At 39.2% G+C, this 15,110-nt stretch overlaps 1 protein-coding gene across 1 annotated transcript in view; it reads left to right on the forward strand.

The window, feature by feature from the left end:
* LOC113495665 (regulating synaptic membrane exocytosis protein 1) overlaps positions 1 to 15,006 on the forward strand; it is a 92,723-nt gene extending 77,717 nt beyond the window's left edge. The window contains exons 12-21 of the mRNA XM_026874914.1: positions 241 to 409; positions 1,031 to 1,089; positions 4,219 to 4,409; positions 4,620 to 4,794; positions 4,932 to 5,085; positions 5,711 to 5,893; positions 6,109 to 6,270; positions 7,930 to 8,123; positions 12,610 to 12,774; positions 12,886 to 15,006. Of these exons, the coding sequence (XP_026730715.1) occupies positions 241 to 409; positions 1,031 to 1,089; positions 4,219 to 4,409; positions 4,620 to 4,794; positions 4,932 to 5,085; positions 5,711 to 5,893; positions 6,109 to 6,270; positions 7,930 to 8,123; positions 12,610 to 12,774; positions 12,886 to 13,071 (1,638 nt within the window). The 3' untranslated portion in view covers positions 13,072 to 15,006. The remainder of the gene's footprint in view (positions 1 to 240; positions 410 to 1,030; positions 1,090 to 4,218; positions 4,410 to 4,619; positions 4,795 to 4,931; positions 5,086 to 5,710; positions 5,894 to 6,108; positions 6,271 to 7,929; positions 8,124 to 12,609; positions 12,775 to 12,885) is intronic.
* The last annotated feature ends 104 nt before the right edge of the window (positions 15,007 to 15,110 follow it).

Consider the following 15,110-nt stretch of genomic DNA (forward strand, 5'->3'; position numbering starts at 1 on the left):
TAAGTTTAGAATTTTAAAATGTATTACGTTTTCGTATAAAATCTATCATAAAAAAGTAAGCTCTGAGGGAGTACCACAACTTAATTTATTGCAATAGCTGAAGAGTGACATCACTTTGCCGTAGAGCGCGTTGTCACGCTTCCAAAACTGCTTTAATATTACTTTAAGAGTGACATTAGGCGCTCTATTCCCTCATTGGTTCAATTATGTTAGTTATAATTATCAAAATATTGTGTCGAGGTGTTGGAATGGGGTGGAGTTCCTCTCACGGAGCGCAGCTTCGAGGAAGTGTGCGCGGTGTTGGAGCGCGGCGGCGACAGCGTCGAGCTGCTGGTGGAGCCCGCGCCGCAGATGGACGACACGCCGGCGCAGGCCAACCAGCCCTCCATGCACCATCACGCGTTATACGGTACACACGGATACACATGACAATAAAACCACACAACATTCCTAACAGAACGTCGTCAAACACAGGTTTCTCCATTGTTTATTGATTGAACTTTAATCTAGACTCCTAACATTTGAGAAGCAATTCCTCTGGATTACATTTTCCAGATAGTCTTATTAATTATATATCTTTGCTATAAATATGATTGTCCCTTGATACACAGTTTAGTAGAAAAGAAGTTCGAATTGCACAGCTAATCATTAATGACCTGTAGCAAAAAACAGTATCCCAGCTCCTGTGACGATTTAAGAATGATCGTGACTGTTTTTTTACCATCTCTACCTTTTAATACACTTACACAGTTGCCACTTGCGTAGCTTACACGAAATGTACTTCACCCTATTTTTAGTTTTCTATTCTTGTTCTTAATCTGTACAAACATTGCTATGTCAACAGCATTTTTTTCTCTTCCTGTCTTGTTCTGCACCATCATTTTTCAAGCCTTCTTCTTGAGCAGTGTCACGGTATACCTATTTTACACTTTCTTATATTCTTGAACTATAAATAGCATTGTGTTATTCTATGCTCATTCATTTTTTCACAACTCGGCAATAGTACATCAGCCTGTGTTTTGATTCACAGAACCGGATACCGACAAATCACCATCGTCGCCGACTCGACGGAAATTGCCGAAAACCCCGGTATAATACCCATACATAGGCTTTAATTGTAACAATATGTGTTGTGAACCCATGAGACATTGAGCAGCCGCTCGCTCCTTCATGAACTCTAGTAGAGACTGTCACTCGGTGCCTACTCCTCTGCGCTTCTCGGATCATTCATTACTACATGTACTGTGTGGTCTTCTGTCACTGTTAACTTGTTAGTAGATCATCTTCCATGTCTCAAATATATTCGTAGATTCTGAAGCATTTCATAATACATAAATAAGTTATAAAATTACATACATTTTTAGTAACAGAAGCATCTTAAGGTGATCAACTAACTAACATCACAATATTATTTCATATAATCGTTAGATGGTAAAGATTTTTTGAGGACGAGCTTTAAAGAGACGAGCCCTAGAACGACTCAGGAATTAAATGGAATTAAATGATACGATCAGACAAACTATTGTACAGATTTATAAACGTGATGTATTTCAGAGTTAGTTAATATGTTCATCTCTTTAACATGTAATGAGGAGTTGATGGTGCTTTCTGGTGTAATGTTTGTTCCATCGCTCGTTTCATGTCACTGAGGCCACGCGAAGCGCGATCACTGCAGCTCTGACACCGAACTATTTCTTTGTCCAAACAAATTACAAAGGCGTAGCTTCAGTAAAAAGTCAACATAACAAATGTTTAGTGTCTTTGTGTTTTGTTAGGGCACAGTAACGGAGTGCAGGGGCTGGTCTCCACTGACCTGCTGTGATACTGTAGCACTAATCAGTCAAACATCTTCCACGTTAGTCTAGTTGTAAGAGATTAGTGTTTCTATATACGATCGTAGATGTATTTTAACTTTGTTAACCTTTACTATTTAGAGAAAGGGATGCTCTGTTTGTTTACTTGAAATATTTATACACCTACGTATATTTTAAACTTTATTTGTTATCTATATTCGTTATACGTTACCGTTTGTATAATGATTATAATCCTAAGTGAAGTGTGTGAAAAAATGCTACCTACTTATTTTCAGATTTTTATTTTTTCTATCACCTGACCAATTTCATAATGTCGCCATCGGCGCCAGGCGGAATTAGGGAATGATCGGCAAATACACAAATAATGATGAAACACGTTATGATAAGTAAGTGTTGTCAGACGCTAACTACAATATTAGTGTTCGATGGTAGATTAGGGGACTCGTCCCGGCATCGAATATCATCTATAGGATACCGTGGATGATTAGCGTTCATTGTCTACCGACTGTGCGAATAAAGACGTAGTGAACCTAGTTACGCCGCAGCTTTCAGCTTAGCCAATGACAACAAAATTATACATAATTGAAATCACTTTGGCGTTAGACATACGGCACCGACAGTTCACTTCATACACTTACATAAAGTGAAGAGCCTCCAGTGACACAGTAGGTAGTGCAAATGGGAAGGTAGAGAGTGCAGCAGTGACGACCGACGTAGCGAGGACGGCGCGGCAGCTTCGCGACCGGCGGCGCCACAGCTCTCCCGTTTGTACCGTCTCATACTCGTATCTAGCGCATCGAGTGTCTGTTACCGAGTCTTGCTGTTGACTTAGTTTAGTGTGATGCCGCACTTGTATGGAAGGCGCTCGCAGCGACTAGTCTCGATAGGAGCTTGGAGTGGTGGCAGCACGGTACACCGCACGGAACACCTTGTACGACAGGCGCGCACCGACGCTTCTGTCATGTGATGACGACACCTTACAGCGACACGATGTACATAACCGCTCTTATGTAGTTGATTGTTACGACCCACTACTTTCAGATTCAAATATGCATGAGCTGCACAATATCGATTTGTGCATATTGATCTAGTCTAAAGCACCGTATGAGACGTGAAGCCTTTGTGTGTGATATCAATATTTGATACAAACAATGTGATTTTCGTTAAAACTTCATGAAATGTTTATACCATCCAGTTTTTCGTTTTGTCATTGTTATGATGAATAAACACGTGTGTATTGTTAACGCTTTAAAGTTTTAATGTGTTCTTTCGTTATGAGACTGTTTTCAATGTCAATGTGAATGACCGCGCCGTTGCAATTCATACCATCATGCTCTGCAATAGACACATTATCAACAACAAGATACCGATGTTCACTACAGTATTTTTTGTTATTATAAAGTAAGTCAGTTTGAATTAAGTGGCTGTCAAATATTATTCACTACATAAATAAAGTATGTACCTCCATACATGGGTCATAGAATAGCGTAGTTATAAATACAACAGCTTTCCTTACGCTTTAGTTGAAATGACAGGAAATTACTGAAACTTTTTAAGGAGATACACTTTTGTACATTTAATTAATATTTTGTAAGAATATTTTAATATATCTAGATATATAGTAGAAAACAATTATGTTCCTGCGCTGCAACTCTATAAAGTAGACTTTGATATAGACTTCCCTAATCCCATAAGAAGCTTTTGCAAACAATTCTATACTTAGATATAACTTAGGCATAAGCCACAAAATAGTCGATAACATAATCCTTAGAGAATGTCCGGGTGAACGTATATTGCGACTACATCAGTAGGTACATGCAGCTTGTGAGACCGGTATCAGCATGATACAGCTTCCTGCATGGCGGATGAGAACATCCGATTTTATTCATTACTTTGTGTTTCATAGAGATGCCTCAGCCCGACGCATGTTACTTTAACGTAATATTTTGAAGTGAAAAGTCCTGAAATATCGATGGTGATATGATTGCATTGCTATTAATCGCACAGAATGGATAAGACTATGAATTTCTCTCTGGCTGATGAGGATTGATAACTAGCTGATGGTTGCTGCATGTTACTTGATAAAGTACTATGCATTCCCCAAAAGTTTATTACTTTTAGACTTGGCATAACATATCTTGGGAAATTAATATTTTTTTGTTATAATTTTTGTTTATGCAGACGTCATCCTTACTTGTACGTTAGAAGTCAAGTGTCTAAGTTGTATATGCTATGTGACGTAATCAAAAATAGTGACATTATAGAAATATCATGGAGATCATCGAGTACCACTCTGACTTCTATAATGTTTGATTATTTATTAGATAAAATATACTAACAGTCACATTGTTGTACAACTTACATATGTTAGATGGTTATTTTATTATGCTCGTTTCATATGTAGGAGCAAGACCGTGCGGAGCGCGCCCGCGAGCGCCCGCCAGCGCGTGCGCAACTGCAAGTGTGGTTTGAGTGCGACCTGCGCAAGCTGGTGGTGGTGCTCATAGCTGCCGATGACTTGCCGCCCAGAGACCACACCCTGGGCTATGGTGACGAACCTGAAGCATTCGCCAGAATACGTCTCCTGCCGTCGCTGTAAGTTTATGTTATATATTAAAATATAGAAGACGAAACTGTCTCTGATAAACAATCTCTTTATAAATGCGAATTTTGTTGTTCTTGTTTGTAGAATCTCTAACAAAGGAATAAAAATCCTTGGTTCGAAACGCCTTAACACCGGATCTGAAAACCTTTCATACTTCTCATCTTACAAGAGAGTGACACATTATTTAACAATTTGTCTAGCGAGAGCTGCCCACCAGTCGAGACAGACCCAGCCTCTGCGTCATGCAGCCCCGTATGGAACGCCACGTTAAGCTTCGGTGGACTCACCGCCGACCTTTTGGCAGGCCGAGCATTGGAGCTCACTCTCTGGGATGCCTGCCCTGGCATCGACCCAGTTTTGATTGGAGAATGCACTGTAAGTAACTGTCACAAAAATATTTATAAACAAAATAACAATTCTCCACTGTGGTAATTAAAAAGACAGACTAGATTTACAATTTTTTAAACCGTTCATGGTATTTATAACGATTTATTATGAATTGTATTTTCCAGATGGAAATCGAAAAGGCCTTTGCTGAGGAGCGTGCAGTGTGGTGGACGTTGGAGGAGCGCGGGCCGCGGTCTGCCAACGCCTCGCCGCGAGGCTCGCTCACTGGTGCGCGCGCTTTACGCCGAGGAGACTTCGCCTCCCAGCGTTCGGTGTCAGGTACCGAACGCGGATCCAACCCCTATTACGTCCCAGATGGTCACCGCTCACTTATCTACTTCTTACTACTTCATGTCACATCGGCATTTTCACCTTATTTTTACATAAATGTGATTGTTAATGTTCCAAAAGTCTACTAATTGGGATCCAGGTTGAATTTTCCAGTAATATGCATAAGTGTGCAATCAATAAGTAAGGTAACAAAGTGGATTTTAAGCGCTCTATAGCTATATCCCTATTAGTAGATTTACATGGTTTTAAGTACTGTAAATCTATGTCACCTTTTGCCCCTTCCTAATGCCTAGACTTTACTAGGTATCCTTAGTTGTGCTTTGCAAGTCCAAGTATCAACAGAAAATTGCCGAGGGTGAAAACATCTTGATGCTGTTTGAGTCACGCAAAGGGTATTAGATATGCCCAGGTGGTTAGTGAGTGACAACCATGGGAAATTCCGCAAGACGGTAAATATGAATGTTGTATGAAGCAATATGCATGCGTGTTTGTTCGTATGTAATTTCTGTTAAATGGATGCATTGGATCCGCGATTAACGATTACCTTGACTTAGGTTCCGTAGTTTTGATGAAAAGGTTATAGTATAAACTTTGAGATTGTAATTGCTTCCAGATGATGTGGATTCCATTGGAGAATGTGCATCACTACTACATCCTGACCACGCCTGGGTAGGAGGTTCTCGGCGAGGCTCTTCGCAGTCAGAAACTCTGGAGGTCGAAGTGTATCAGCTCGGAAAAGATTTCTCTCGATCATTACCTGGTTCTCGTCGTTCCTCATTCCAACAGCAAGAAAAGGGTAAAGATATTGTTTTTCAATTAACTTTATAGGAAATCCTAAACACTATATTTTAAGATTATAAATCCCTACAACGATCACAGTTTAATACTCACTCGACTCGTGTCTTAAACATAAAAAGGATGAATATAGTAATCATTATTTACTTCATAGAGGTAAGGTTCCTGGAATAACATGACTACGGTAAAGTAAGTACATTAGTGCCGGTTGTATAGAAGGTGGGGCAGGCGACGTGTCGCCCGCCATGAGCGCGCGCCGCAACGAGCGCCGCCGCTCGTCGTGCGTACGACGCGATCCGGACGACATCTTACGCTCGCTGCGAGCTGTCAAGGGAGAACTCGGCCGTACTCTGTCGCTGTCCGGCTCCACGGCCAGGCGTAAGTAACTTACTAAATTTAATCACTAAGTTATATTTCGTATAATGGCAAGAGAGCCTCTACATGTACGCGGAAGGAATTTATTGCTTTCACCTTATAACAAGCCATACATTTTTAAGAACTACAAAATATAGAACCCGTAACTTGAACAATTATATATGTAGCTTTAATATAGCCTATCATGAAACAAGTATTATCACTATGTTATCAACAAACTGTAACTCCCCCGTAGAGTCGTCCTTATCACAATTAATTAATTTATTTGTTTATTTTCACACTACCACCCTTTCGGCTTTCTGCCTTTAAAAACCATGTGCGAAAATAAGGTGAATCTGAAATATGTATGTAACTTGCCCAATTCGAGTCCCCACAGTTACACCACAGCAACCATTAGACGATGCGAACATTGAGGGTAGTACTGATTTGTACTGTGTTGTGCTTGTTTGGTCAGCAGCGACGGACCGTTAGCACCTCGGTAAGCGACTGCTCGTTCGTGCCCGCGCCCGCGCGTACTCCCCAACAGGGTTTGTTCGTGCGCGGTGACGGTGTACGCGATCCCTTGTGACGTCCGACGGCCGCCAGTTCCCGCATTTCTACCTTGTCCCGTGCTGGCACTGACTGCGCCCGCTCGTCCCGTTTCGTTTGCATCTGACCAGCCAAGCAGGGCGGGGCTCGCGGGCCAGCGCTGTGCCGGCGAAAGCCAGGGTAGACATTGGGGGCACGTAGTAGCATGGGTCATACATCGCTTGCGCGGCGGCCGCGCGCACGCACCGTTGAATGTGGCTGCGCCCGAAGCTTCTCATCACTTCACTGTGTCTGTACTGTACTGTCCTGACGCATGCCCGGCCGCGGGCGATCACGCTCACTTCATCTGTCTTTGTGTACCGTCTGTTCGGCTGCCCGTCTACGTTCATCTCGATGGCATTGTGTCGCCTAGGATGTTTGGATTTCATTACCTCTACGAATGTCACTCATTGTTACAAAGCGCATCTATTAGATTTCTTGTAAATATAATATTATCCTATTATAATTAGGCAGTAGTTCATTATGACGTTTTACGTTTCATTTAAATTTTATTGAATAGGGAAGTAGATTCTTATATTTTCTAAAGTAGGTCGCGGTCGCGCATGTCGTAGCGGTTTTCGCGGCTCGCCGAATCCAGCGGTGGCATGAGTTATGATTTCGGTATTCCTCTCCACAAAGCGCAAGTTTTCCTAACAATTAATAAATGGCTGTTCATGACACGGAATGCTTACCATAATTCGTTGAGGAACGCTTCAGAAAACTATTAGAAACTCGACTCCACTCTTGGCTGCACACGATAAAACGCTTTCTCTTCCATTTAAATGTTTAGGAAAGGAAAGATTCGATTATTTGTTAAATAAAACTGTATACATTGGCACGAAGCTGTTTGACGTGCTTATTTTATGTAAATGTTTATTTTTCATCATTTTAAGTGTTCGATTGAATGGTTTACTATCATTTCGTAATTTGGTTTTTGTTACTCCTAAATGTTTATAAACAATTAGAATAATTATAATGATGTCACGGCCCGCTAACCGTATGTGATCAGACGACAGCAGTAGTATCGCTCGTGAGCGAGTACTGTACGGGCGGCGCTCACATCGGCCGCGCCTACGTAATATGTGGGTGACACAGGCACAGCCACGGGGCGCAAGGGCAGCATGTGGGCAGCGGTGCCGGCGGCGGCCGCATGCGACGCGCTGGCCGACGACGAGGACGCCGTGCCGCTGGGGCCCGGCCAGCTGCCGCCACGGAACGCGCACCTGCCACCGCTCCACGCAGAGATCAATATCAGCATCATCATGATCAAGGGACAACTGGAACTTGAGGTTAGTGTTTGGAAAGCATATTTTGTCTTCGAGCCGCAGTAGTAATTATTATTGCTGTGCTCCGCGACATCACCCGCCTAAATACGTAGGTCCCATTCCCGGTGCCTTTACATTTTTGGGGGTAGAGATGGATCCAACAAATCACTATAGTAACAAAAGTCAGGATAACTAAATATGGGAGTTAATTATTCTTTGTTTTATTTTATTTTTTTCTTTTATAAGAATTTTGACATTCATAAATACAACAAAAAACGAATTAACGATATCGGTCCAGCAGTTCACGCGTGATGCCTTGACCAAGGAAAAAAGGGATTAATTTTTATAGGCATATTATATTAATTATACTAGTGACCCGCCCCGGCTTCGCACGGGAGCAGTGCTAATATACGCCAAAGAATTTGTTCTTTGTTTTGATAAGCATTCACACCATCGTTGCTGCATCGTAATGAAAAACTTTAGAATAAACGTTTGAAGTTTGAAAAATTCAATAGTTGTCGTATTTATTTTGATTTTGATAAGGATTACCACCTCAACAAAAACAGCTTCGCAAATAAGTTTTGTTTTGGAATAAAATTATTAGCCAAAAAAATGGTTATGGTGAGTCAACCTTAAAAGATAGGTATATACTGTCTGAGACTTTTTTGTAGATCTTTTTATGGTTTACAATATTGTAGAACATTATTTTGATGTAGCTCTTGGGGTTAAGTCAGCGTTTGCAATGAAAGCGTAGAAAAATAGTAAATACCTTTGAAATCGCTAAAATTGACTATGTTCCTGTATGAAAATATGCAAAGGTTATACTTAAAAACCTTCCTCATAAATCACTTTATCTATTAAAGAAAAACGCATCAAAATCCGTCGAGTAATTTCAAAGATTTAAGTGGTCAAGGGGAAATAGGGACAGAAAAAGCGGTTCTATTTTATAATATGTAGTAATTATTGAAGAAGGCTATAAAATTCAACTCTTTGGTATTTAATTTTATAACAATTACTAGCTGTTGCCCGCGACTTTGTCTGCGTGATTCTCAAGATGTGAAAAACTATGAAGTTTAATAATAACGATCATCTCAAAAATGTAATGCAATATTGAAAATGAAACACTTTTTATATTATAAGCTTGCTTTTTATTTCTAAATTATAATGAATCTTGAGCGGCCCAAAAAGACTATCAAATGTTTGAATCAAACACATTTCATCGTTTACGATACTATCCTGGTGTCAAATATTTCAGAGCTGTAATGAATTTTTCTTATTTAATCCCAAAAAGAGGGGTTTATAACTTTGACATATCTGCCTGCCTGTCTGTTTGTCTGCGACATCATAGCTTCCGAACGAATTGAACTATTTTAATTTAAACGTGAATTATGTGCGAGTGTTCGTTTAGACATGTTAAACATGGGGGGGGGAGGTGGAAGTAGGAAACTGAGTGTATAACTCAGTCTTAGCACTTCTGCTAAAAATGTTTTACTTTCGAGGGTTTTCCATTTTCTAATTGGGTGGGTTATGATTTTCGAGCACGTCTGTTCTTGGGACGGCTTACACCTGAAATTGCTAGACGGATTATGACAGTGATTATGAGGTACCTATCATAAAATTATTATTATAATGTAACCAAAGAGGTAAATCAGAACCATATTACTGAGGACCCGGTGTCCGTTCGTCAGTCTGTCACCTGGCTGTTTCTCAGGAACAGTGATAGCCAGACAGTTGTTATTTTCACACACGATGTTTTCTGACGATATAAAGAAGATGTCAAATTATTTTTGTGGACGGAGCTGGTGAAGTGAGAGTCAGGCTCGGTAACTGTGGATTTTATATAGTTTCAGAAGATATAAGATTTTGCGACATTGCGCCCAGATAAACGCTTTCCTGAAACACGTTATGTTTGATTGTCCTCTTAATATTAAAACTGATCTTCCTCACAAACATTTGGACTATTTCTAAAATAAAAAAGGTGGGAAACGTGTTATCTTGACCCCCTGGTGTTTTGATCATGATTTGCCTTTAAATTGCTGATAAATAAATAGCGTGATAATAAAAAAAAACTATCAGACACCCCTTCTTTTTAAATTGACAATGACAAAAATCTAAAGTATAGGATATGTGTACAACAAAGCAAAATATGAACATAAAAGTGACTTCATGCGCATGAGTTCTATTTACTGTACCAATTTACAAAGAAAAATTACGTATTTTATTCGTTAACCTACCTGACGATCATTGAAGTAAAATACCGTCATCCCTACTGCATAAATGGAACTTAAATAAAGATTACATGAGGTTGGTTGTGAGGTTAGGCTGTCGATACCGACAATAAAAAGGAATTTTCCAGACGTTGTATGACGGCTGTAAGTGCTGATAGCTACACGCTATTATTGGCCTTATTGGGGAAATTTCCAAAAATATGTTCCTAATCCTCGTCGGCTTAGCTTTGGGATCTCAGAAACTCATTCAGTCTCATTCCTTCCCCTGTTTTTACCAGGCTACCAAAGGAGAAAATTTTAAATAAGTAGAGATTACAAAAAATTGTTAAAGGATTTTTTGGAAGGACCACGTGTGGTGTTACGAGAGCGGATAGAGTAATAAATGAGTATATAAGGGGAAGTTTGAAAGTGGCACCGGTTACAGAGAAACTACGTGGTAACCGGCTGTCATGGTATGGGCATGTTATGCGGAGGAATGAAAATCATGTGGTAAGGAAGGCGTTAAGCATGGATGTGGATGGATATAGGGGAAGAGGACGACCAAAGAAACGATGGATGGATTATGTGAAAGACGATATGGCTGTAAAGAGTGTTCCTTGTGAGATGACGGCCGATAGGAAGGTGTGGAAGAAAATGACATGTTGCGCCGACCCCAAATAAAATAATTGGGATAAGGGCAGGGGAATGATGATGACCACGTGTGCGGTCTCTGTAATGGCGGATGTAGACCGATCAAATCGTTAAAATGTTGAAAAATCAGGTATCAGTGGACATTGTTCTATCAATAGATACATAATGTCAAAAACCGTCTAGCGTACGGTCTTATTCATTGATAGCTTTGGTCGTACAGATCTTTCACATTGCATACCTATTATGCAGTTTACGCAAGTTTTCTGGGCTTTTTTATCCGAAATACTTTTGGCCTATGTAATGTTGCAAATTTAAGAAAACATTATTTCATTGTTTGAAAGGCTTTTTTTTTTGTTTGAATGTTTATATTTTTGTTACAGATGAACCAAGGTAATAATTAACTGTGTCGTTCAGTAATTTATTGTTGCATATTTATAGATGAGATCAATGTGAACTACATGCAACTTTGGGTTGAGTGTCACTACGAATGTTTTGATCTTGAAGACGTAGGTATATACAACTATCGTAAATAAATACAAAGTCATATTACGGCATTCCACATTTGAACTTGAGTAATTTTAGTACATCAATAAAAATAAAAATAATTTAAGTTCCTTTCTTTCAAGAATGTACCGATTACGGTAACAATTGCATAAAAAAAACGTATTAGTTTATGTTTCTTTTATTTTACTTGTGAGATAGTCGTGGTAGGCCTATATCAGACTTGAAAGAGGATAAAATGACTAATTTTGTGAAAATGATTTATTTTCGAAAAATCCTATTATTGCTCTGCCAAAAGTCTTAAGATAAATACCGTGATGTTTTTTTGTGTAAATTGATGACCGTGCTGCTTACTACTCAATGGGGTGAAAATACACCTCATAGTTGTATTACACGATGTTACGGGTGACTCCAAAAATTTAAAACTTTACTGCTCATGCCCCCTGCATAGTAGCGTTATGGTTTTTGTATATTTGTTGTATCATGTGTACGATAAGGTTCATGCAAAATTTGAACGAAATATATTCAGTAGTTTATGACATAATTTGATATTTGTTTATAGATATAAAAGGCTCCTGCTCACCCCCTGTAACGAAAAGCGAGATAATAAGTAAAAAGTATGTTGACCGGACCTCTTGTTGATTTCTCTGAAAATTTGAATCAAATCTATCCAGTACTTTATTAAATGATGTAACGGTTTACTCACGCGTATTTATCGGGGTAGCCCGACTAGTTTCGGACCCAACCGGAGTCCTTAATCATGAGCAGACGCGGCGGGATCGCGAGTCGAACTCGACAGTCGAACAGTTCGACTCGCGATCCCGCCGCGTCTGCTCATGATTAAGGACTCCGGTTGGGTCCGAAACTAGTCGGGCTACCCCGATAAATACGCGTGAGTAAACCGTTACATCATTTAATAATGAATCAGTCTCACGATAGTTATTATAAAAATATCCAGTACTTTCCGAGATCTTTCCGGACATACATACAGACAAACAGACAAAAATTCTAAAAATCATATTTTCGGCATCGGAATCGTTCGTAGACCACCCTGCAATTATTCTTTTTTAAAAATATTCAATGTACAGTTTTCACTTTTCTACAATTTTATTATATGTATAGATTATTGTATTATTCAAACCCGTTATCAGGTATCGCATGCTCGTCGTGTGTACGGCGTGAACGGAGAAGTGCCGGACTCGTATGTCAAGTGCTACCTGCGCGATGGGGATAAGTGGCTGCATAAGCGCAAAACTCGCGTGATCAGGCGAACCACTGAGCCGCACTTTAAACAAACGCTCAAGTATCAGGTACAAGTAAGAACAAGTACGGATTTTTACCGCACTTTTAATCGATTTTATACCACCACCATGAAAGTATTTTAACAACTTTGTATGAAAAATGAAAATATGTTATTAAATTATCAGGCAAGCGAAGCGCTTGGACGCACCTTGGTGGTGATGTTGTGGCAGCGTTGCGGCGGGTTCGAGCACAACCTGGCCCTGGGCGGCGCGGAGATCTGCCTGGACAAGCTGACACTGCCGCAGCGCACATACGGCTGGTACCCGCTGTTCCCCGCCACCTCCTTCGCCAACGACGAGTCGCCTGACTGATCCAGGGAGCCGTCGCCGGAGCGCCGCGATGACTATTAGCGCACCACGACGGCTACACATGTCCCCAACGATGATGCTCCTATTTATTTTTGCTGTGCATATAAACGCCCACAATGCTGTGAAACGCTCGAACTTATTGTGTTGTTATTTGAATGTGATTGTAAATAATGATTGGAATTACCAGGCATGGGTAAAGTCCACATACATATATAAATATACATGTAAATCCTGCAAAAGATATCAATATGAAGGAGCATATCATTGCACTCGGGGTATAATAAAATACATTTTAATTTAACATGAATCATGCCTCTAAGGCTAGCCCCAGTAGGACGTCACACCATTTAGACTGTAGTTCAATAAAAAGGAGCTTATTGTAGAGAAGTGCTTCAATTTTTTATGAGTGTACGTTATGTCCAAACTTGTAAGAGCCTAATTACTTATTATATCCTCAATATGGTTATTATTATTAAATCAAGAATTCTGTCGTCTTAAAATGAGTTTAAATTATGTGCTTACATTTTATAAACAAAAACTAAATACAAATAATATATTATTAGCAACGTTATGTTCTATGTATAATAATTAATCATAATTATATGTGTGTCACAATTTAATTCAATAAATCTCAAAGTATGTAGCATTATAAGCAAAAGTAGAAAAATTCATGTGAAGTACAATAGTCTCAAATAGATGTAAGATACACTCTTCAATGTGTATGTATATCAATAACTTCGTGACTTCGACTTTATAAAACTTTCTTAGGAAAATTATTTTTTCACAAATGAACTTTCTAAATAAATGTTCTAGGTGAAACTTAAAACTTTCCAACTGTTATACTCCGCATAATGTGTATTTCTCGGCACCTATTTCATTATTAGGACCATCTTTATCTGTCGGTTATAAACTTATCATCTAAATGAACCCCACTTCACTTTGCCTTATATGATTAAAACATTTCTATCGTTACTCTAGTGTGTAAGCGCGTCTAGATACTATTCTTCCAAGGTTGTGCTTTAGTGAATTTTCCAATGTACCTATACACCTACTTCGTTTACAAATCATCTCTTTATCAATGTGATAAAATATTATTTTGTTGTGTCGAAATCTAACTCTTCGTCTTAACTGTACATAGTTATTGTAAACTCATTCCCAATTTCCTACGCACAACATTTTCGTGATAGTCTAGTTAATCTTTATAATACTTAGAATGATCGAAATGTGGGTACACATCTCTGACTTTTAATACTATTTTTTAATATCCTGAAATAGTCGGCATTCTCACGAGTTTAGCATTCATGTTATAGATGTAGTCCGGGCATTCCTGCATCACGGAATAAATGTGGTTTATTAAGTTAATTAAGTAACGAGTGTAGAAAAAGAGCCTCACAGCTATCTGGTAGATGCAGAATCTACTGAGTACACCGGCGCGATCCTAACGACTGCGTCGTGAGCATACTCCGCACTTTATACAGTCCACTCGTTTAGTTACAAATAATAAGCAACTTCTTTAAGTAGATAAATAAATAATCGTGAAATAAATGATATTTTTGATCATCGGTGTTAGAAACAAACTACATATCTCGTGATTGGTATTTAATATATTGTATTTTGACGATATCTGTGTTCTTCCAGTGCTATCATAGCTTAGAAGCTCATCTGACAATATTTAACTTGCTTACTGACGGGCTGTTACGTTCACGGGAATGGCAAGCGGGCGGTGTCGCAACACTCGTGCCCGCTCGGCTGCGCGCACGCAGCGACACCGCCCCCTCTAACGATACGATTGCTCGGACAAGACTATGGTGCGTCGTTTTTATTTATTCTATTGTGGTTGTATATTTCCCAAGAGAGAGAAGTATTTACTAGAAATATTCACTTATTAGTATAACTAAATATTTAAATACTCAAATTATTTAAAATGCCTAAATATATATGTATATCTGGTGTTAAGAATATTTTTACAATATAATTTTTGTATTTGATTAATTTGAACGAAATATACTATATGAAAATATTTATAAATGTATCAAATCTAG

The sequence above is a fragment of the Trichoplusia ni genome, chromosome 1 (assembly GCF_003590095.1).
Source record: "Trichoplusia ni isolate ovarian cell line Hi5 chromosome 1, tn1, whole genome shotgun sequence".
Taxonomy (NCBI): Eukaryota; Metazoa; Arthropoda; class Insecta; order Lepidoptera; family Noctuidae; genus Trichoplusia; species Trichoplusia ni.